This window comes from Heliangelus exortis, chromosome 8 (assembly GCF_036169615.1).
Source record: "Heliangelus exortis chromosome 8, bHelExo1.hap1, whole genome shotgun sequence".
NCBI lineage: Eukaryota > Metazoa > Chordata > Aves > Apodiformes > Trochilidae > Heliangelus > Heliangelus exortis.
The window spans coordinates 21,169,979-21,193,662 of record NC_092429.1 but is presented as its reverse complement, the minus strand read 5'-3'; the positions used below and the strand labels follow the sequence as shown (position 1 = coordinate 21,193,662).

The window sequence follows — 23,684 nt, the reverse complement described above, 5'->3', positions numbered from 1 at the left end:
TATCTGAGCTCCCTATAGCATTTTTTCTTCATATACTTTAAACAGTTGTAATTTACTGCAGACTCCTTATCTGATACTTCATGTATCTGCTTTTCTCATGTCTCTGGGCCCATGGGTGGGCATAAGTACATCAACTGTTCTCTAAAGCCGTGTTTTAATCAAAGGAAATGGCTACTCATTTTCAAATGCAACACATTGTTTAAATCACATGGTATTTTGCCAATACCTATGTACAATCAAACCCTGCATAATTTCTTGTGACATGATTGCTTTTCTTAAAGAAACTGTTATGGGAAAAAGATCTTCAGAACCTGACCTTAAATAGCATTTTAAAAAAAATTAGTCAAAACCAAAATGAAGAAATATCTTTAGAACTTTCTAGCAAGTTTTTTCCCTTTTTGGGGAAAACTGTTAATGCCAAAGAAAGGGCAGCTGTCTCACTGTGTTAGGCAAAACCTGTGACTCTGCTGGGCAGCCTCTTCCCATCCCAGTACTTGCTGGTTTTATGTGGGCACTTGCTGCTGTTTCAGGTTACTTAGAAAATCGTGTGTGGGACGGCTGCTGGGGGAAGAAAAGGGTCTTTGTCTATCCAAGTTTACAGTCTCACTGAGTTGTCACAATCTGGAGGAACATCTGTGGGTTTAAATGGTATCTGTGTGGTCTATCATCAGTTCCCTGGGAAGAACAGCTTGAGTCAGGGTAGGCTCACAATGCCTTTGCTTTCTCTGTATTTAGCAGAAGTTATGTACTTAACAGTGTCTAGGTCAGCACCTGGCCTTGTTGTTACCCTTTGTTTTGCAGCTAAGTTACTTTTGAAAGGAGTTTCCTGGGACCATTTTTGCAAAACAGTACTGTTGCATTTCTTTTTGTGTGATGTATTTGTTCTTTATTTTTGTATGTGTGCTGTGATTCCTGCAATTAATCACGTATGTGCTGTTTGTGGTGGAAAAATGATTTGTATATACTCGAGGAATATAATACGTTTTTCAGTTGTGTTTTTTTTCTCCTTCCTGTAATGCCTTTTTACTTTCACTGTATTAAAAAAAAAATTAGTTAAAAAATACTTGAAGTCTTGGAAGGAGAAGTTGAGTTGTTAATCAAGTACAAGAGAAGCAGTTTTTCACCAGTAGTTGAAATTTTTGTAATGAGTATAAGCAACACCATCTAAGTGTCCTTGACCTAGGGAAGGAGGGAGTCTTTACAGGTCTTAATTATTGGAGTCAAGCTAGTATTGAAAAACTGCCCCGAAAGCAATTAAAAGAAATGGCTTTCAAAACACAGCAAGAAAAACAACAAAAAAAATTGTCACTAGTGGAGGACAGCAGTGGACCTTGCAGGCAGCTTGCTTAAACTAGTTTCTAACTGGTAGCATTAAAGGTAATATTAGAGACATTTAGAATATAGGAGGATTTATTTTTTTTTATTTTTATTTTTTTTGTCTTGTGCTCCAAAGTCATCTTCCTTTAACTCCTTGCAGAATATGAAGCCACGAGATGGTAGAATTCCAATGCTTTCTGCTGCTGGGTACCTTCTTGTTGCTATGAGATTGACACCCTTAACCAGGATTCTAGTTCTGCAGATTATAGTTGTTTCTGCTCTTTACATTTCTATACCACCTTTTCTCCTTTGTTTGCACTCTTTTTGTAGAGGCAGTGTTATTTGCATTTCATTACTTTCCTATATGAAATTTAAGCTTGTTATAAGAATTTAATCAGTGGACTGCTTTATTTTATCCCTTGATTATATTTTTGTTAGATTTCGTAGCAGTTAGCAGGCTTTCAGTAATATGTCTGTGCAAAACAAACTTGAGACCTTAAAGTCTGTTAGGCTACTAGTGAAGCATTGGAAGGGCAAATCATTCAAGAAAAGATGTAATCAGTATAATAAAGTTTGGGAAATAAAGATTTTTTTCATTGTTTATATCTTTAGGAATATGACCTTTCTGGAAATAAAGACTGAGATTTTAATGCCCTTTTTCTCCATATGGGAAAACAGGAGGAAGGGAACTATAGTGAAGTGTTTCTTGGCTTTTTATCTAGTCTCTTGGTATACATTATCTCTAATAATTACATATTTAGTAGAGAGATAAGATAGAGTTTTGGGCCTGAAAATTGTGTAGTTTTTCTTGTGGATTTTATTTTGGTAGAAGAAGATAAACTGGCAGCAAGAAAAGCATATTTGTGTCTAGTCCACGGAGGAAATTACAGTCCATTTGTTTAGTGCAACCTGTTGTGAAAGGTACTTTGTATAGTTTTTCTTCTTGGAAACAAAAATTAAACTAAGAATGCTGATTAAAAAAATTAAATTATTGCTATGTGCTATCCAAATGCCTGTTATATGCTATTCAGGCACATTCTGATCTTACTGTTTTCTCATGATAATATGGTTTTGATTAAGTAAGGAAATGGTAGTAAAAAATCTCGTATAAGCTGCTTGATATTGATTTTTGCATTTTGCAAAAAATGCATTTTTGCATTTTGGATCTTGGAAACACTTTAGACCCAAGATGATCAAAGTTCAGTTTTGTAATATGAGGTATAGAATGTCCACTGATGGATATGTCAAGATTGCCAAGGCTGATTTATTTTGACTTAAATATGACATAAATATTATATATTTGTGTCTTGAGGGTTAAAATTTAAAGTTTTTGAACTGTTACCCAGGTCACTATTGGAAAGTGTTAAAAAACTAGATGAAATTGTGTCATTTTATTCATATGCACAATTATTTTGGTATTTTGAGGTAGGATAGTAGACAGAATTTATTCCTCATTCTGTAGGAAAAGGTGCCTAGATGTCTTGTCTGACAAGATAATTTTGGGCTATCTATAGCATTTCTCTATGGTTATCTGTGCCATTAATCTGCATGAAGATTGCTCCTAGAATGAATTCTGACTGCAGATGCTTGCAGGGGACTGTTGATAATATGGTGCTTTCTGCCACCATTCACAAAGGTGTTGTGTTATGTGGGTGGCTGAAGATAGAGTTGGCCTTTGATCAGTTTACTCCTTTGAGGACTGAAATAAGTGTCAGTAGAAAGCAGTGTCACTGCAAATATGGAGAAGTATTTTAAAAGGAAGATAATTCATACATGCAAGATCAGCAAAAATGGAGTGCTCCAGAGTCTGAGGATATCGAGGGCAATCAAATAAGATACACTGAACTCTGCAAACTTACCACCAAGAAATCATTCATAGGTGCAGGACTGTCTGAGTAAGATGGTCATTTGATGGCTTTGCTAGCAGCTATAGACAAGAACTGCATGTCCAGGTGACAAAGGAGAGCACGACAAGCATCTGCAGGTCTCTGGGCTGGCGGTGTAGCAGTGAATTGGTCCCAGTGGGGATAACATTCTGAAAGTAGCTCGGAAAGAGAAAACTTTACTTAAAAGGCTCAGGGGCAGCCCAAGGATGTTGCTGTAGTGACTGGAGTAAATCTGGTTATGCACTGTGAAGGAAAGGGCACTGATTATTGTCTGTCAAAGAAATTCTGCTCCTGAATTGAGAGAATTGGAAAAATTTTCCTAATTACAGATGAATTCTGTTTCTGTAGTCTGGCATTTTTTACTCTAGTGCTAGAGTGTAGGAGTTAAAACAGCCTGGGGAAAAAGTAGAAGAAGGAAAACTATTGACTCCCCACATTGCTTCTGAAAATGAGACAGTTTTACCATAAAAATGAGGAACATGTTCTCTGTCATTATTTACCTCAGATTAAGTATTCCTGGTACATGAGTGACTTCCTGCTTTGGCCATTCATCAAGATTGCTTGACAGCAGAAATGGGTAAACCTTTTCATTTACCAGGAGCCTGGGGCATCCCATAGTATTTATGGAAGGAGGACTGAGGAACTTATAAGAGAGAGTTCAACTGGTGATTGTTCCACTGTGATGGGAGAGAAACCCAGTTTAACTTCTAAATTAGATTTTCCTAATACTATCTACAGAACTTGCTTCAATACGTTTGAATTTTTAAAACAATTGTGTGTGGGGTGATTATTTTTTTCCCTCTGGCAAGAACTCTTCCTTCTGAAGTAGAAAATATTCTAAATGTTAAGCTTAAAATTAATATTGACCTAATATTTTTTTTTTCTGTGCCTTGAAGCATACCTGCAGGTTGGGAAGTAGAAGGGAAGGGAAGATTTGAGAGGGATAAAGTGTTTTCATTACTATGTCGTGGCAGCTTTTGTCTGCATTCTCAGGCTACCGGTATAAGGCTTAAATACTGTAACTAAAAGAGCTTCTTTTCATGACTATAGTACATGACTATAAAAAGTTGAATGCTATGCTGTGACTGCTGTTTTTCCACTGAGGTTATCAGCTTTATTTACTATATTTAAAAACTCAACAAACGATATATGTTATTCAGTGTGAAAGATTTTGTGAGTAAAAAAAATTAAATTCTATGGCCCTTGTGATAGGTACTTTAGCATGGACAGTCACAGATGAGTTGAGCTTAATCTCTATTTGGAAACTTTCCTGGGGTATTGAGCTGGGTTATTTTTGCATTATTTTTGATTCGCTCAAAAACCATATATTAAAAACTAAAATAATGTTTAAAAATAATAATCTCTTGATTAGTTAAGTTTCAGGCTATACAGTAGAAGACTTAGTTAATATATACTACAGTGCATCATCTTAGATTATCACAGACTTGTCTGGTGTGTTGTGTAATCTGATTTCTGACTTGCCCAGAACACAGAAAGACTGATCAGGTACAAGAATTTTCCTGCTCACAATTAGCTCTGCAATACATATTTTCCCACAAAGCTTTTCTGCTTCTATATTATTCTACTTCCATTTTTATAGTAGATAATACACATTATGCTTTTATTTTTGTTGTTGTTTTTTCTGGGTTTGTTGTATTATTAACTATCTTTCCATATTGTTATTCACTATATAGTACTCATGTCCTCAGAGTAAGCATATTATTTCTCATTTTCTCATATTTCTCATTTTTTTTCTCAATTTTTTTCTACTACCTTTATTAGATAGTGATGACTGGAAACTTTGCTTTTGCATAAATGTGAATGCTACTTTTTGAGCAGTGATGAAATGCTGTCTTGTTTAGCATGAATCGACTGATAGCAATGTATGTATCTGAATCTTAATATTTTCAAGAAACTGTTTCTTTATAAAGAAAATGATGAAATAATGCGTAAAATTCTTATCTCTTTGAAATGTAGCAGCCTCCAAAATTTCAGGGTACTTTTTCTGATGTGCAAACTGAAATAAAACACATGAGGTTTTCCCATTCCTGTTTGACCTTGAATCTGGGAACATCATGGTGAATGAAATAGAAAAGAAGAGGCAAAAGAGAACAGGAATGCTGCTCTTCTTAATGATCACAATGACACTGTAATTTTGAGACAACTATTTGGAAGTATCTTTTAAGTCAGTGTGAAAAGAAGGACTGAGCAGCAGATTAGATTTATTCTTGTGTAGATTCCCACTCTTGCTGAACAGGACTCTGTAATATGCTGAAGTCCCTTCCAAATTGATTTAATCAATAGCTAATGTACTTCAGTGGCATCTCCTTTGATTCACTAAACTTTTTTTTTTTAAGGGCTTTTTAGGCTTTTTCTTTTTGTTGGTGTGGGTGTGGGGGCAAAATAGGGAAAAAATGTTTTGAGTGGTGGAAGGAAGGGATAGAAAAATATAAAATATCCTTTTGATTTATGAATAGTGCTATGTGCTCCTGAAAGACCTGCTCAGGCTCAAGTCTTAAAGAATGTGTGTTAGGAGATGTTAGTGCTAGCTTGGCCTTAGCCAACAAGGAAATACATGAAGTTGTATGGCAATGAATTGATGGGGAATACGAAAGTTGTGTGGTGAAAAAAGAGCAGGTTTTTACACTGAGAGTTTATTTAACTAATTGTTTAGAATTTTACAGTCACTAAACTAAAACCCTATGGGGTTTGAAGAATCAGAGGGATTCAGTCTTTATGATACATTTTTATGATTCTGAAGAACTGAGTAGTACTTGGTACCAAACTGGGTCCTCCAGTAGGTAATGGTGAATAAGTGTCATGGGTAACACTGGCCCAGCAATTAAACCAAATGACAGATGCTCTCTCTTAATCCCCCTTCCTTCTCAGATAAAGGAGGAAAGAGAATAAAGGAGAGAGACTTATGGGTTGGAAACTAAATTACACAGCTTTAATGAAACAGTAATGATAAAAAAACTAAATATATACAAATCATAGAATCATGGAATCATAGAATTGGCTGGGTTGGAAGGGACCTCAGAGATCATCAAGTCCAACCCTTGATCCACTACCGCTGCAGTTACCAGACCATGGCACTGAGTGCCACATCCGGTCTCTTTTTAAATATCTCCAGGGACAGAGAATCCACCACGAAAAATGATACCACATTCCTCCCCCCTCTCTCCCACGTGGTGACGTGAGAGCCCACCAGGCTGGATGCCTGGAGTCAGCAGCAGTCGGGAGCTGGAGGCAGGAACACACAGATTCAGGCTGGCATGGATCAGGACCACAGGCAGATGAATGGATGGAATCCTCCCAGGATGCTGAAGCAAACAGGGATGGGAGAAGAAGGAAGCAGGAAGGGGTTTGACCCTCGTGATTGCTCAAATTAATACTGAGTATGACGTGTATGGAATGGAATACTCTGTTTGGTCAATTTTGGCATTTATCTTGTCCGTTCCTCCCTAAAGGAGGGCTGCAGGTGTGACCTTTTTACTCCTTTTTTCCTTCCGGAGGGCAAAATGTTCCTCAGAACACAGCAGTGGCCTTGGCTCTGCACACCAGTCTCTGGCTGTCACTATAAACATTGAGTGCTATCAGTCCTAGAAGCAGACACTGTCTGAGAAACTTGCTGTTAATTTCAGCAAGTGCAGCTACCTACAAGAAACTTAGCTGAAAGCAAATTTACAAGAGAAAATTACCTTTATCCTGGCCCAAACAAGGACAATAAAGTAAACTGAAGTTTGCATTATATTCCAAACTTTGCATTATGCTTTCCATATTTATCCATGTATATGGATATGTTTCCATATGTTTTCCTTATGTATTCAAATTTTAGCATACAGGAGAGAGTATGTTCACCTGGTTAAAACTTCTCTGTTAATTAGGATGTTAGAATTTGATCATATACTCTACAGGTACAATAAACCAACTTGCAACTTTGTGACAGAGTTTCTGTGAGCTTCATTCTTGCCATTTTTGGACCCTGATTTTTTTTCCCCTCTCAAGAATAATTTTTGCTTTTAAGAAACTTGAGTACTACATTTAATATAAAGAATGAACAGATTGTGTCATGTCTGTTCTGCTCATAGGAGGTTTATTTTCAGGAGTTCATATATTTCAGTCATGGTGAAAGATAACCCACAAGAAGAATGGAAGAGAATATTTACATATAGAAGGAAGTTAAATAGTCATATGCTTGTGTTATATAACTATTTGTGTGAGGTTGTATTTTTTCTTTTCATCCACTATACTTTTTATTTTTGAAGAGTGATACTTCTCTAATTAAAACAGTTTTTTTTCTTGAAAAATGGTCCAGTTCTTAGGATTAATTTGATATGCTCTCAAATCTGATGAGTCTACTCATTAGGCTGATGGTTTTGTAAGCTATGCTAGACTGAACCAAATGGGCAACAAAACACAACTTCAGTTGGGAGTTTAAGTTCTTAAAAATTTTCTAGGGAGTTTTCAGAGTTTGTATTTTACTGTGTGGGTTTTAGCAGTCCCTTGGCAAACATGTTGTGAAATACAGGCCTTGCTCTGTAGAATTGACAGCTCTAAATCAATACACTGATCTCCTGGTTTATAAAAAGTTCTTTACTTTTTTGAGATTATTTTATCCTGATACCTGTACCTTCCTGCTGTCAATAGATAGCATTCATTGCTGGTTTAGTTACAAGGAGCTGTGGTGTTGACATCTTGCATGTCTGAGTAGAGAGAGAGACACTAGTGAGCTAGTTAAAACATTACTGAGGGTGAGGTTATTCTCATACATAAAAGCAAAATCCCATTTGCTTCTTGAGCACAGTTTCATTTTCAGCATCTTCATTTTCAGGAGGCAGGTTAGACGACTGACCTTTCTGACACTAGGTACTTAAACAGACTCCAAATGTTTTTTTCATAAGCCTTTTCCTTCAGTCCTGGAGAGACAGATGCTTGCATGTCTACCTATACTTAAGTTTCATTGCACTTTGTGACTGGTCTGTATTTTAGTCTAGAAGTTATTTATTTATACATAAAAATAAAACTTGACTATTAAGTATTTCCAACTTTAAAGCATGAAATGGCAATTTTTTTGTGTTAGAAAAGCTTCTAGTCTTTAATTTGAGTTTGTACTTTCTTACATTTTTACCTTTAGGATTTTTTTCCTTTTTTAAATCCTATACATCATGCATTCCTGTGGTTTTGCTAGAAAAATACTAGGAATCTATGTAAAACTAAGCATTCAAATATAAATAATACTTAAGAATACATTAATGCTTAAAATTTGCATTTTTTTTTTCTGATACTGTCTAGGTGAAATTAAACTCCAAGCATTTCAGTGTTTTGACAGTGTTGAGGTAGTTTAAGGATCCTAGTGAATAAAAAAAAAAATCAATTGAAAATTCCTGTTTCCCCCCCTTTGTCTTGGAAGTAGGGAAAATTACAGGAAAAAAAAATCTTTGTAAGTAAGTCTGCCAATTGTGTGTTTGTATCTTAGCAGAATAAATGATCTGTTTTATTTGTTCAATTAAGGGTATGTAGTAGCAGCTGTAGGCACTGGACAACTCATTTAAGAAAGACCAGCTAAACTCCAGAAAATAATTTGTTTACTTTTGAAGTAAACACACTGTTATCCAGTGTGTTGCTGCATAATTGTGACCTAACAGACTCAAATTTGCTGCTACTGTTTTCAAAGGTTTTGGTTGTCAGTGTGAACTGTTTTTCCATATAACATCCACACAATGAGAATGAAAAAGTGAGTGTTCTTTAGGTCCATAAAATTGTCATTGAACAGTAATAAAAACCAGATGTTTGTTTTCATTTGTGGTTTTATATCTATTGTGGCAATTAAGGTAGTTATAGAGTCTATTTTAAGGACTAGGTCTTCATAATATAATTCAGATTTTGTTGCAAGGTATGTGGAAAAGCTGATGTTTCTGGTTCGCTCCAGTGAAAAACATCAGTGTAAATGTAACTACTTTGTGGGTTCACATTTCCCACTGATAATGTTTCATTATGTTCTGGATTTCATCAGTTTAAAGCGTTTCAATTTTTTTTTTTTTAGGTCAAATATACGTCCAGACTATGCAGACACGAGCTTTCATGAGTTCAAAATGCATACCTTCAGTCGGGTGACCTCTTGCAAGGTCTGCCAGATGCTTCTGAGGTAAGACCTTTAAGGGTATTCTTTTCCCCCCAGGTGAAATATCTGAGTTAAAGGAATATGTGGAAATACATAGCTAGTTACCTGTCCAAGACAGACAGGCAATGAAGTTATACATAGCACTTCTCATTGTGTTAGCAAGCAGATTTCCAAAAATTAACAAGAGTGCTGCTAGGAGCTCAGAACTTCAAGGTGTTCCGCATTTATCAGAAGGGTGCTTTATCATGACTTTTTTATGAGAGTTGCTTTATTTGATACAGAAGTTTTCCAGTAAGAGTGATTGAAAACTTTTTTGATTAAACTGAGTGTTCAATGGGTCCCATTGCTGTAGACAACCAGTCACAAGAAAATATTTTTTCAGCAAATCAGATGATGACGATGCTCGTGGATGTGTGATGTGGGGAGATGGCTTTGTGAGACAAAAAAATAACTGTGAGACATTAACAGGCATTTCTGAACCATAGTATGTGGACAAATGGAAGACAGATATTGCAAAGAGAAAGCTAGATAAAAAATGCTAGCACACAAGTAATGCTTTAATGAATAAGGATTCGTACAACTGACTTAAGTAAAATAGCCCATGTCTTCTACCTCTTTCCTCTGAAACATACACAGCATATATGTGTAGTTTCTCATTCATTATTTGAACTATATTCTAGGAGCTTCCTTTTTTGGTGGGTGTTTTTTTGGTTTTTTTTTTAGTTTTTTTCTCTTAAATATGGAATATCCAAGGGTACAGAGTTTCATCTTGAACCTAAATTTTGTAGTGTAAGTTGAAGAGGCAAAAGCTTTGTGAACTTTGGCCAGTTCAGGTCCCAGTGTTTCTTACAGCTGATGAGAGCATTTGAAATATGGGTAATGCCTTTGTTAAGCACAGGTATGGCATAAAATAACCTCAGGTAAGTTTCTCTCTGTAATTAATTTTGTCTCTTGGAACTTCTTTCTGAACAGTTTTACTGATCTAGATTTTCAGAGATTCCCCCCCCTAAGTAAAAGTTTTTCCTGTAGTAAGGTCTAAGTGACTATGAACAGTGATGCAGACATCCTGAACTTAAAGGTGGCAGGGCTAATTTCTGAATTTGAAGCAGTATAGTTGAGTCATTGTGTCTCCTCCTCCACTGACTGCTGTTGCTGAGAAATGGGTGTCTTGCTTTCAGGATGCTGCAATGCTGCATTGTTCTGTATAGCTATGCTGTTTTGCTCAAAGATAGCTGGGTGTCTCCAAGTGCTATCTTGTGGTATATAGACATGTCCCTGGATATCTAAATTGTATTAAAATCCTACTGGACTTAGCTCCATAAAGTGTCTAAATCTCTTTTTAAAGTGAATTGTCATTTTAAGCTAACATGTAAATACTTGGAAAAAACCAAACCCAATCCCTGAATGTAAACACCTGGTCTTGAAGTGGGGATAAAATCCTAGTCTTAGAAGCATCTGTAGTGAAGGATAATGCTATGTCCTATACTTTCATGTAAAGAATGTTGCATTCCTGTTTAGCAATAAGGAAAAAATGTAAAACTGGAAAACTGCATTAAAGTATTTTTATACCTTCTACTTAAATGTCTTTGTGTATCCTGATATTATGAAATACTGAGCTGATGAATGTAATTAGAAGTATATTTCATCACAAACTGTTTAGAAACTGCTGTAGTAGATAGCAGTTGCTGTACATTTCATTAAGGTTTAATTTATTGAGTCCTGTGTTCCATGTAAGACACCTGATTTTCCTTTGAAGCTGAAGGTGTTGTTTCAAAATAGGATGCCTGATCACTCCAAAGTGGTTGGTATAATCTTGGGAGACGGACAAGTCTCATGTGAAGATTAAGCAGACACAGCAGTAAATGGAACCCTTGTAATTGGTCAGAGGTACATGTAAAATTGTTAGCCTGTTAGCCACTCAGTGAATTATACCTAAAGAAAAGCCATGCAAAAATCTGACAATCAATTTCCTCAGACTCAAGTTTAGATTCCAGTTCATTAAAGGGAATTGGAGAACATCTGGAAAGTGACTTCTTATCTAGCAACTCTGAGTAGTAAGTCATGTGTACCTGGATATATGCCTATCTATCTATCTGAACAAATTTAAAGTCAGGAATATTTGCAATGTAGCCTATAAGCTCCTTAATGCTTAAAAAATAATTAATACATGTATATACACACAAACTTAAAACTCTTGAAGTGCATAGGCATATTGCCACAGAGATAAAAGAAAGTGTAGATCTAGAGTAGAATAGATACATAATGGTACAATTTCAAGTTTACTCTGCCAAAGTTGTTTTGGGCTAAATTGAAATGGAGGTTATTGCTCTACAAGTAGTCCAGAAGAAATGTCTGGTTGTGATTTTAAAGTGACTAATAGTGATGAAAAGCAGATGAGCTACTTGTCAGTTGTCACTTGAGCCTTTGGGGACTACCATGCAGAAAAGCAAATGACTTCTGATACCTTCTGCCATGTCTCTTACTGCCTTTATGCTGGAGTTTATCACCTCTAATGTATTACTACCTAATTTTATTTTATAGAGGAACGTTTTATCAAGGCTATTTATGTTCTAAATGTGGAGCTGGAGCACACAAAGAGTGTTTAGGAAGATTAGACAATTGTGGCAGAGCTAATTCAGGTGGTAAGTAATTTTTATTGTTAAAATACCATTTTTAATTAGGATCTAAAACTCGCTGGTTATAATTAAGGTTTAATTTTGTTTATTGTTTCATACATACTTGTGAAACTACTGTTTTTAAGCACCATTAGAATTTCACTTAGAATTCATGGGGAATTTTATTGCTACTGAATTGAAATGTTCAAAAGCAGGAGAGAACTGTTTATATAGATCAAACCAAATTTCTTCATCAATGTCTTATACAACAAGGAATTGCTCTCGTTTTAATTGTAGCCTGCTCATATGTAACACCTGCTGTACAGCATATCCTCTATCATCCTTCTGGTTCTCTCTATCTATGCCAATTTTCATACTTTTCTCTCAGCTTCTAAAGCATGTTTGTGTTGCCTTAGATTCTTCTTTCATCTCTTCGGTTTCCATGGTTTCTGTTCACTCACAGTATTCTCAAAAAGATGATTGATGTCCCTCTACTTCTTACATCTAAGGGCCATTTTTTCCCCTCTTTTTTTTTTTTTTTTTTTTTTTAAATCAGCAGCTCTATTCTGTTAATTTCTTCCCTGGTCATTGTCATTTTGCATGTCTCCTATTCTTTTTCTGCACTTTGGGACCTTAAGGCCTCTTTTAACTTCAGCTACCATTTGGTCTCCCTCGGGTGACTCCAAATTGGACCTCTTTCCTTTCTGCTCAGTACTGTATCATTAATTCTTTCTCTCTAACATACTCTGTGTCTCCCACTGCTTAATGGCAAATGTCAGCTCTCATCATTTGTACTCCCCCCTTCATTGTACCTATTCAGTTGGTAGCAGTGAACTTTTCATTTTTGTGGTGTCATTTTTGACTCTTTCCTCTGTGCACGTTCTTAACAAATCTTTCTTATTCCATAGATTGTTTAGTGCTGATGGGGGAGGACTACTGACAAGGATGACTACTACCCCACATTCTGCCTTCCCCCCTTCATATTTCCTTCTCTATTAATACTTTTGAATTCCTGTTGTTTCAATATATTTGGAAGAGAAAAGCCATATGGAACGCATAGTTTCTGGATAGCCTATTAGTCTGCATTGGGACACTTTCTAATTAATTGTCCCCACTTTTCAAAGCATTCCTTTCCTAAATTATATCACAATAGCTTATGAAGCTATGAGGCATCTGCCTCACATAAGCTACTGCAGCCTCCTCTATTGGGTTATTTTCTTTTCAACATTACTATCTACAATCTCTGCAAAACGCTGATGCAGAGCTAATCTCTCTCCCACTGCTTGAATTTGCATCATGACTTTATGCATTGTGCTTTACCTAGCTGCTGCATCATGATTTTGGTTCTAGCTATTCCTTTCAAAACTGTATCAGCTTGTTTCTGTCTTTGTCCCTGTTTGTGTTACTTTGTGACTTCCTACTTGGCTTTTGGCTCATTGTGCTATTTGGCTGCCTCATTCTTCCATGAAACCCTCAGGATGGAAGGTACTGACTTTGGCTGTGGTCAGTGAAATTCATTTTCTCAGTTGTTTTCCTGTATTGGAGATTTTCCACACTACCCTTCAAGTCTGGATTCTAGTATTTTTCATTAAAATCCTTTTATGAATACGGGTTTTTCATAGAATCTCCTATGGATATTCTAAAGAAAATAAATAGTTAAGATTATATGAAACATTGAATATTTTAAAGCAATTGCATATAAATTCATAGAGTGAAAAAAACCACGCACTGTTATTCACAAGAGAGCTATCTTCTGTGGTATGAACCATCCCTACTGCTTTTTCCTTTCTTTTTCACCTTCCATCTTAATCACTTTTGTAGTTTTTGTTTTAATTGGATAGCTGGCACCCCAGGAGGCAGGAGCTTGTCTTCCTGTTCTTCTGTAAAGATCTGTGAGCACATATGGTGCATCGTGTATAAGTAAAAATGACCATAAATGACCAGATAACATTTTTGCAATTTTCCTGCATATGTACTTAAGTAAATCTGTGCATTTGCTGTAGGGGACAAAATAAAGCAAAACAGACCCCAAACCAACAAAAACAAAACAAACACAAAAAAACCCTCACCAAACCACATTTCTGTGTCTTTGTAAGCAAAATAAATAATAATTCTTCAACTTTAAGGGAGCAGAATATTATTTTGGAGTTTAGTTTAAATCATTGGCCTGACTTATGTGAAATGGTACTGTAAGGAGTCTTTCTTTAATCAAGTTGGAAGCAAGTGGGTTAAGATACTGTTTTGTATTACGCGTTCAGCTTACATCCAGTTGTTCTGCTCTCTGTCCTCTTTTTTTTTTTTTTTCCCCCAGTCTATTTTTCTCCTATGCAAAGACTCCCAGGTTTCTGTAGTTCTAGTACAAGATGAGTTCTATGTCTTCCACCTGCTTATGAGGCAGAATGAGAGGAAGTGCTAGGCTGTGGTGGCTTACAGCCTGCTCTGACTGTAGACCATATCTGCAAAAACAAATTGCTCTTGCTCTAGGAATGAAGAAATATGGAAAGGATAAATGGTTTTGCCCACTTTGCTGAACATGTGTCCTCTCCCCACATAATGAGGGACATTGGCCAATGTGTAGGAATGGAAATCATGATGTTTTTCTCTACTGTTTTCAATCTTTTTTCTCTATATTTGCCTTTTAAAAGAAATAAGTATTGACTGAGCAGTGCTTCCCTGTTCATAATGTGCACAAATTAAGAAAAGGTTTAAAGAGGCGTTTTACCTGTTCCTACTTCCCTTTATGGTCCAGGAAGGGATGGGACAATTTAAGCTTTTAAATAGTGATTTGTGCAATTTGAGTATAAATTATTTTCTGGAGCTATATATTTTCACTTCCAGACCAATGCTGAGAAAAGAGAGCTTCTGTAATCTGTTGTCTGCCATGCTTGCTTACTTACGAAATGTTCTTAAAGGAATACAGACACAAAATAAACACATATAAACACACATAATATTCAACATTTTCACTGCACTTTGTGGAAAAAGTATGGTCTAAATGCCCAAAATGCTAATGTGGCTTTAATTTTGAAGTTTTCCTTTCTAAGTCTTTAGAGAAACTGATTTGATAAATTTCAGTTTCCTGTGATGTCATTTGCTGCTTCTGTGGGAAATCAGCAGAGGTGGCCTGAGAGTGCTATTAGATGAGACATTGTGGAGCATAGTTGGAATGCTTCAATAATAGCAAAGTGCCTGGGACAAGGGAACAATTACAGCCTTTTCACAGGGTATAATGGGCATGAAACGGAACTGTCCTTTTAGGAAACTGGTCATTTTTATTCCCCTCATTTGCTATTAGTCATTGTCATTTGTTATTAGTTTTGACCATGGATGTGGATTTTGTATATGTGGTATGTGTATATATATTGTGTGTGTGTGTGTGTATATGCACACACCATGATACATAAATGAACTTAATCTTTTTATTCTTGTATTCTGTCATTCTGCCATGGTTGATTCCAGATGCTTCACAGGAATCTTAAAATTTTCTGTGGTAGACAATGGCCAGGAGTGATGCTACTTAAGCATGTTGAAGTTTCTTAATATATTTTTATTATTCAAAGAGTTTTTACATCTTAGTGCTTTTGCGTAGCTTCCCCATTTTTGTTTACAGAAATATCTAACTGCATTTCAAGTTGTGGAACAGTAAGTTCCAAACAGTAGGTTTGTTAGTGGTTTTTTGTTTGTGGGGGTTTTTTGTGTTTTTTTATTTTGTAATACTATGTTTGACCTTTTTTATCTTTTTAATTTATCATGTGACTGTGGGTTTTTGTGAGAAGAGTCAATTGATGTCTTGACTGACTGCTTCTATATGATAAATTATTTTATTCTCATTACTTCATATCAGTAAATTCTCTGAACTCTTGAGTAGTCTTATTTTTTATTATTTCTTTGTTATTGGAACTTACGTGCCTCAAGTAATTTTCATTCTGTAAACCTCTTCGGTTTTTAGAGGTCTGTTTAAGAAGAGGTGATCTGAATTCAAAACATTCCAATGAGAATATACACTAAGTTTCTTAAAAGATGTTTGTACTTTCCCCAGCATTTTCTGTTTTTGAACAGTTAAATATTTTCATTTCAGACTACTGAGCAGTTGTTTTAGCTACCCTTTCTGAAGTGATGCTTAGAATGTCTCTGAGGTAGAATAAGTTTTTGTATTTCATTCTAAGTCAGTTTGTGAAAATTCAAAAGACAGACATCCAAAACCAGATGAAACCTTTACAATGACAAACTTAATGTGTCAGATTTCAATGATAAACTTATGAGAGAAACATTGACAAAATCTGATGACAAATTGCAGTGTTGCCATGCTATGTCTTATCCACAAACATATTCCATGTCTTCAGATGTTTTTAATTTCAAAGAAGGCCAGTTGAACAGACTGCAGAAGTTGCAGTGATAAGAGATGCTGAGTTAATCAGTTGAATTAACAAGTAGAAAAAGATACCTGCATTTAGCCTGTGTGTTTTTTGTCACTGTTCCTGCACTTCTTGCTTTAAATCAACAGTTCTGGTGAGTTTTCCATGCCCATTTCTGTCATTATTGATTTTTTTTTTCCCCCTGAAATGCTGCCATGTACATGCTCAAGTAGTCCTCTGCATTTTCATATCTTACTCTAATGTCCTACCACTTAATTTATCTGTGACTTGAAATTCTCCATGTACCTCTTTTTTTTTTTTTTTTTTTTTTTTTTTTTTTTTTTTTTTTTTTTTGGTAATCTTCTGATGAACTCCTTCAAGTTTGCTTGTTGTAGTCTTTAACACAAGGACTTATAAAATCCTTTGATACAAGGATTACAAAATGGATGCACTTGTTTCTCTGACAGGGCCATTTATAAAGAGGTGGTGTTCTCTGGTGGCTGATGCAGATGTTTCCTTTAGTTTTCTCCCTCTTCTGGCCTCTCAGCTGCACTTCTATGCCCTATGTCAAGGCACAGGCAATTTCACTTACCTGGTGACACTTGCTCACTGGAATAGTTAAGAGTGAAACCTTTGCTAGGCAAGCGTGAGTGAGACACATTGAGTGGACAAAGGGAGAAACTGTCTCCCTCATTATTCCCACTTTCATTGCTCTGCGGACCTTTAAATTCCTGCAGAGATCCTCAGGACTGATAAAACACTGTCACTCTTTCAGTATACTGCAGAACTCTGGTCTGTCTTCTAGTCTAAACCTGCACAATTAACAATCCATTTCTACTGCCAAACTGGTATTTTTTGAAGTCCATTCAATTATGCTGAATAAAGTATTCTCAGGCAAATGGTTGATAATTCAATCAATAATGGTTCTAGAATCTGATTTTTTTTTACCATATATTTTTAATATGGTGCCAAACCCACAAATTTTCTTCTTTATAATGCTGCTTCCACAGGAATGTTAGAAGCATGTCTCATCAGGGCATAAACTGATCAAGAAAACATTAGCAGGCCATTTTTGTAGTAATTTGTAGTTAACTGATCTATGATTCCTTTCTCCTTCAGATAATTCCATTTAAGAAAGTACTACATTTCCTTAGGTGGAAGGGAAGTTTCTTCAACTGGATGATAAACCTGGAAGGAAATGTTTCCCTATGAAAGGGTTAAGTTCAAAGTTGTTTTCATATGGCAGTGTGTATGCCCAATAAGATAGCCCATGCTGTTTGTGTAATAATTGCTACAGCTTGTTAGAGATTAGATTTTTCATAAAAAGCATGTGGTTTTAATATCTAAAAGGCTTTCATGGTTTCCATCAGCTTTCATGGTTTACCTTTTTGCTGGCATGATCAATAGTTGCAAAATCACTGGCTTTCCTCCAAACCTACGGTGTCACCAGAACTGAGAAGTAAATACTGAAATCCCACCATGTTCATTGGAGCTTTGCCACTTTTAATGTAATGGCAACAAAGGTTGAACTGTGTTGTAACCATTCTTGCTGAATCAGAGCAGAAGTCAATTAGGGGACTTGATATTTAGTGCAGGCTCCTACAGTAGGGTACTTCTAGGTCACATTCTTCTGATTAACTGACCAGAAAGGAGCCCGGTAGTCCCACAGCTCCTTCAAAGTGGCTGACATTATAGTCCATGCATTTTAAATATTTTGAAGTTTCTTTTAAAATAGATAGGTGACTAGTTTACTACATTGCCTTTTTATTTACTCTCCATTTAGTTAGTATGTAAATCCAGCTGCTCTGTTGCATCCCTGAAGAGCAGCTTATTCTCATTTTCTGATCTGTGCTCCCTCACTTATCGAGGCCAGCTGCTGCTCCTGTTGCTTTTGTAGTAAAATATTATAAAAATTTGACCCAGTGGTATCATTGACTCTGAATAAATAAAAATACCGAAAAATAGCGCTGAGCTATGGCAGTAAAAGTAGCTTGCTGTCAGAACTGAGAACTCACCCACTTGGTGATGAGCAGGAACTTGAATTAAAATTGTCGTTTGTAAAATATCTGCTGGTGGATATCCTCAGACATTCATTTATCTCTAAAAATAGAAATAAATAGGAACGTTTGTGGGTTTTTTCCCCTTGTACTTCTGTTACATATGGAAAAAAAATTATGATGAAGCAACTCACATAGTTCAATACAGAATATTCTGAAATTCAGGAATATCTAAACTGTAGTGAAGACAAGACTATCTTCCTTTTTGATCAGGCCTTTATGTAGAAAAAGAGATACTGGTTATTTTTCCCAAAGTGGTAATAGTATATGTCACAAATAGCATTATGTCTCTTAGTGTTGATTAACTTTTGGTTTGGGTTTTTTTTTTTCCCTCCCCCAGTTAATGAAATTTATTTTATGTGAATTATCAGGAATATTTACCACCCTCCTGTGCACTGAGTTCTTTAATCCAGCTATTAAAACTTAATGAGTTTCTTAATTCTTTGTTATGAAAAGTGTTGGGACTCATTTATCAAATCTAGTTGATTTTTTATTTTATTTATTTTATTCAATTAATTTATCTACTTGAATTTAAGTTATTACCTAGAGGTAAAAATAATATTCAATAGCAACCATTAAAAATTAGATCAATTCATTCCCACTGGAGGAACTGGCAAGAGATCTGCACAACTGTAGGCCAATTTAAAAATGAACAAACAAAAAACCAAAAAAACTTAAAGTCTGGAATTGTTTTGCTCACCCCCCCAAGTACTTATATAAATGACTTCCCTCAATTTGAAGCCATTTAAAATGCTGAGATGCCACATTCAAAAAGTGATTTTATTCATATTTTAGTTCTGAAAGGTGCATCAAGTTGCAATAGTAAATGCTAAAATTTTATTGCATTCAGCAGCACTTAGGCTCCTTAGAAAAACTCAAGTCTACCTGCATCTTGTCTGTTGGGGTGGGCTTATTTTTCTTCTTTTTGCTCACTGCACAAATGCAGATTAATACTTTTGGAAAGGTTACAATTATAGAAGTGCCTTCGGTGGATGAGATGATGATGTGTCTTTGGCTCATTGTATAAGTGAAGAAACAGTGACTGAAAGTGTACGTGAGAAGAGAGCTGTGCCCGTGGTAAAGAGGCTGTGCCTGCCCAGCCCGGCCCAGTGCTCAGCTGCAGTGCTCAGTCTCAGCATGCCTTGCCATCTTTGCATAAAATTCTAGAAAGCCAAAGATTTTTTTTCCCACACTATTTAATGTAATAAGTTGGGTTTTTTTTTTAGCAGAACAAAATCTACTTGCAATCAAAGCTTTTTAGATTTACTGTGAAAATGGCTTACTCTTTACAAGATATTACAGTGAAAGTTTTCAAAATGTGATGAAGGACAGACCTGGCACATGCAGTGAGTGCTCTGCCTCAACAGTGTATGCAGCTCTAGAGACACTCACAGGTAAATACAGCTGTGTGTGCTTAGATAAGGCACTGAACAAAAGTCTACAGTACACCCAAATACCCAGTATCAGATTAGATATTCAAAGAAAAATGTAAAAAAACCCCTTTTTGTGTGTTTTGTGATATGTGGTGGTGTGTGCGTACAAGGGTGTTACTGTCTTGATGCGGTCCTTCTGATCTCCCACACGACTATTTTTTTTCCCCTCATTTTTGAATAGTACAAGAAAAGTTGTAGCAAAAGAGAATTTCACTTCACAGTCTGTAGTATACTAATGCAATGCTGCATTGAACTTAAAGATAGGAAATACTGAACCTTTTGTAGCTAAAGGTATACATCTTCTTGTTATACGTTGACATGCTATGGAAAGGCAGAGACAAGAAAGGTCTAAACTTGGCTTGCAATGAAGGGCTGTAGCTCTTGAATTCCCAACAAGTCAATATTTATGAAATACTTTTCAAAGGTTCTAAAAGCTTATAAGGTTAGCCAACCAGGTTGCCATGCCACTGCTGGAAGGTGCTGTGGGTCTGGCAGCCAAGGAGCCTTTCCCAGCTGCCTGGCAGGAGCGATGGGCGGGAGCAAAGCGCAGCTGGGGTTGCACAACAGGACCTGGCACAGCCCTGGGCTGCCGGGGCGGCTGCAGGGATCAGGTAGCAAAAGAAGGCAGCAGGGTTTTCTGTAGTGCAACACAGTAGAGGCTGAGATTGCTCTATAAAAAAAGCACAGTTTACAGCTGTTAATAATGCCGATTTTTACTTATGTTTCAGAACACGGGAACTTGAAACACGAGGTAAGGTTTTGTTTTTCTTTCTATGTTATATTTTTTTGTCAGTAACATAAGAGCTCCTTATTTTGTTTGCATGCATGTTTTGGAGCACGTATGTTTTTCTTCTGTTGTTAACAGTAGATTTCTTTAGAATAGTGGAACATAGAAATTGTCTAAGAAACAAGGTATTCATAATTAAATATAAATGTATTCTGTTCAAAGCTTGAGTCGATTTTCAGTCGATATAGTTTAATGCCAAGAGCACTGGAAGGGGTGGAGATATGTTTTTAAAATTACAGGTAGAAAACATACATTGCTTCACAACTGTTGTCTAGATCTTTACTGTTCCTAGACCAAATATGGAAGCAGACTTGAATGTAAATTTTTTTTTTTTAATTATATTTTTTAAGGTTACTGAGTTCTGGTCAGATAATGTGCTACAATACCTTGCCACCAGCCCAAGACAGCTGTGAGCTACCCTGGATTGTTTTCTCAGCAGCTCCTGGTGCCTTTCCACTCAAGTATAGAACTGCAGAGCACTTGGGCTTTCTCTGCCAGCTCAGGCACAGCAAAACAAACAGTATAATAGTTGATAGCACCTATTCTAGATTAGAATTTTATGGTAATTTAGGCTGACATGCTGGTTATAAACAACATACGAGCATATATGTTACTTTTCTCCATAAGCATGTCTGTGGTTGGTGCTATCACTAAAATGGGTTATGGAATTATAAGGATGTCACTGCTGATGTAAGTGGTGCAAAGGGGGAGTCGTGTGCAGGGCTGAGCACATCTGTGGTCTCTGATATCGGAGCCCTCTTGGCATTGCTGTGACCCCAGAGGGTGGCAGGGTCTGGACAAGGGGGTTCCTGGCAACTGCTGGTAACCTTGTTGGCTGCTAGCCACAGGTGCGGGCCACAGCATCTTGGTGGGCCTGGCCCAGGGTAGGTGAGGTGAGAAGTGGGCAGTGGTGCCACAGGCCTGCCTGTACCCAATGTGCTGCTTCCACCCCTCTCCCCTTGCTGCTTCCACCATTTACTGCCCGGATTTTCATGTGTCTGCCTAGAAATACCCACTAGGCGAGGGCACTCTAAAATATGGAAACTACAGCATGGTCCATTTGCCTGACAAGTTTGCCAGACTCAGTAAACCTAACTGTATTAGTCATACAGGGGATGGATAAAGAAAATATGTATGCTGGTTGTATCTAATCTCTTTAACTCTTAAGCTTTTCACCCCATATCTTCAGTCATAAGTCTTTTTGTGAGATAAAAATGGCTTCCTTACTGGAGGTATTGATTAGTGATTGACTATGGAGCTAATCCAAAATATCATCATTACTTTAATTTTTACCAAGACTGCTTCCTTAATTCTCAGAATTAATTCTTAATTCTGCTGAAGAAAAGTTGAGGATAGACGAGGATTTGTCATTTTAGAACACATGGGTTTAGATTTCATACCAGTAATGTAACAAAATCTATTGGTGCTGCAATATGTTTGAGTTTTGAGCATATTTTCATGCAGTTCAAGATGTCCTTAGAATTGTTTCCCACCTTGTCCTTAGGTGTGTCCTTACATGTGTCCATGTATATGACTCATGTATTTTAATTTCAGTTAAACACACATCTTCATTCTAGGTTGGTTTTCCCACTCCTGCCCCTTTCCCTCTCTTGTGCAAATCTGTGGTTACTCACCACTCTGCATCAGTCCTTATCAGCAAACAGCCTCCATTTAAATATAGTAGGATGTAATGGAGCTTTTTGTTCTTCAATAATACTATCTTTCTTTCCAATTGGAAGAAAACAAAACTTACATCCTACCTTCAATTAGACTTGTGGGGCACAGAGAGAGTCCAAAGGCTTGAGAGTTTGCAAGGTCTTCTTAAAACTGTTTATTTGCCAAGTTGCTGGAGGGCTTAGTAATTTGCTTGTGCCTCAGGGTACTGTTTTCTGGCTTACCCCAATGAGTGTCCTGCCTCACTGGAGCAACCTAATTGTTCCCTTTGTTATGCAACATGCTTTTCTCTGCTTGGTTTGATTAAAAAATTTAAAAAAATGTATGAACCTTCATGCAATCTACCAGTTAAAACAAGTTTGCAAAAAACAGAGCAGTAGTTCACAGGTACGTGTTATTTTGTATGGAAATTTTCAGGGATCCGTGTTAAGTGTGTTGGAGTACAAAATAGATATTTAAAAAGTCTCAGTCTCATCAGAGAATATTTGACTTCAGATCTGTTTCATCTAAAATTAAAAACAAGAGGGAGGTGAGTTACTAAATATATTTAAGTACTTGCCTAGAAAATAAGGAAATTAAGAATTGTATCGGAAATTCTATCTAAGTACAAAGTAGGAATAGTGGACATTTCTACTTTATTAAAGCAACACAGAAAGGCATCAAAGCTGTTTTTTACTTGACATCATGTGGGGCAGATAATGCTAAACTGCGTATTTTCCTGCTATCCTGTTTATAAATAATAATAAAGAAATTTATCCTTGATATCAAAAGGTTTTGATGTATGAATAAACTCTCCATGGGCTAAGAATGTTTTGAGCCTAGTGTCAGAAAAAGTGGAATATATGAAAAAACTAGCTACATTATTAAGAATATATTTCAAAGTATGATCATTTTACACGATAAAGATAATTGTGGTGGTGGCTGGGGGAAAAAACTTAAGAAAATGATCTTTGCCTAGTAGATTGTGGGAATGAAAGGAGTGCAATGTGCCTACAGGAAAACATGTTTGTTCATATCCTTGATTTGTATTTTGCTGTGCAGAAACGAACAAATGGAATTAGAAGAAACTCCAGACACGTGGACCCAGGTTTGTCATGAATTTTTAATAGTTAAACATTAAATAAAAAGACTGAGAAAGCGGTAGCTCACATTATCAAGTTCCATTATGAACACTATTGTAAAGAATGCAATACTGAGAACTTTTTGCTGCTAAAGTCATGAAGGTCTAATGTGATTGCTCTGTGATGTCAAAGATGAGGTCAGCTGATTAAACTCTTAAATTTTTTTTTCTTATTTTTCTTAAATGAGTGATTTAGTTCTGCCTTGACAACAGAATGCCTCTGGGCTTTTGTTTAACATGACCCACCCTACTGACTCCACAGTTTTAAAATAAATAAGTAAGTGCTAAAAAACTTATAAAGTTTAGGTTCTGATAT

General features: G+C 36.3%; 1 protein-coding gene across 3 annotated transcripts in view; it reads left to right on the top strand.

The window, feature by feature from the left end:
- The window catches only part of VAV3 (vav guanine nucleotide exchange factor 3), a 158,572-nt gene that overhangs the window by 86,102 nt on the left and 48,786 nt on the right, over window positions 1-23,684 (top strand). For 2 of the 3 annotated variants that reach the window (XM_071750979.1, XM_071750977.1), the window contains exons 16-19: window positions 9,250-9,351; window positions 11,869-11,969; window positions 20,516-20,538; window positions 23,290-23,335. In XM_071750979.1, the coding sequence (XP_071607080.1) occupies window positions 9,250-9,351; window positions 11,869-11,969; window positions 20,516-20,538; window positions 23,290-23,335 (272 nt within the window). The remainder of the gene's footprint in view (window positions 1-9,249; window positions 9,352-11,868; window positions 11,970-20,515; window positions 20,539-23,289; window positions 23,336-23,684) is intronic. The other variant, XM_071750978.1, reaches the window with a different exon arrangement.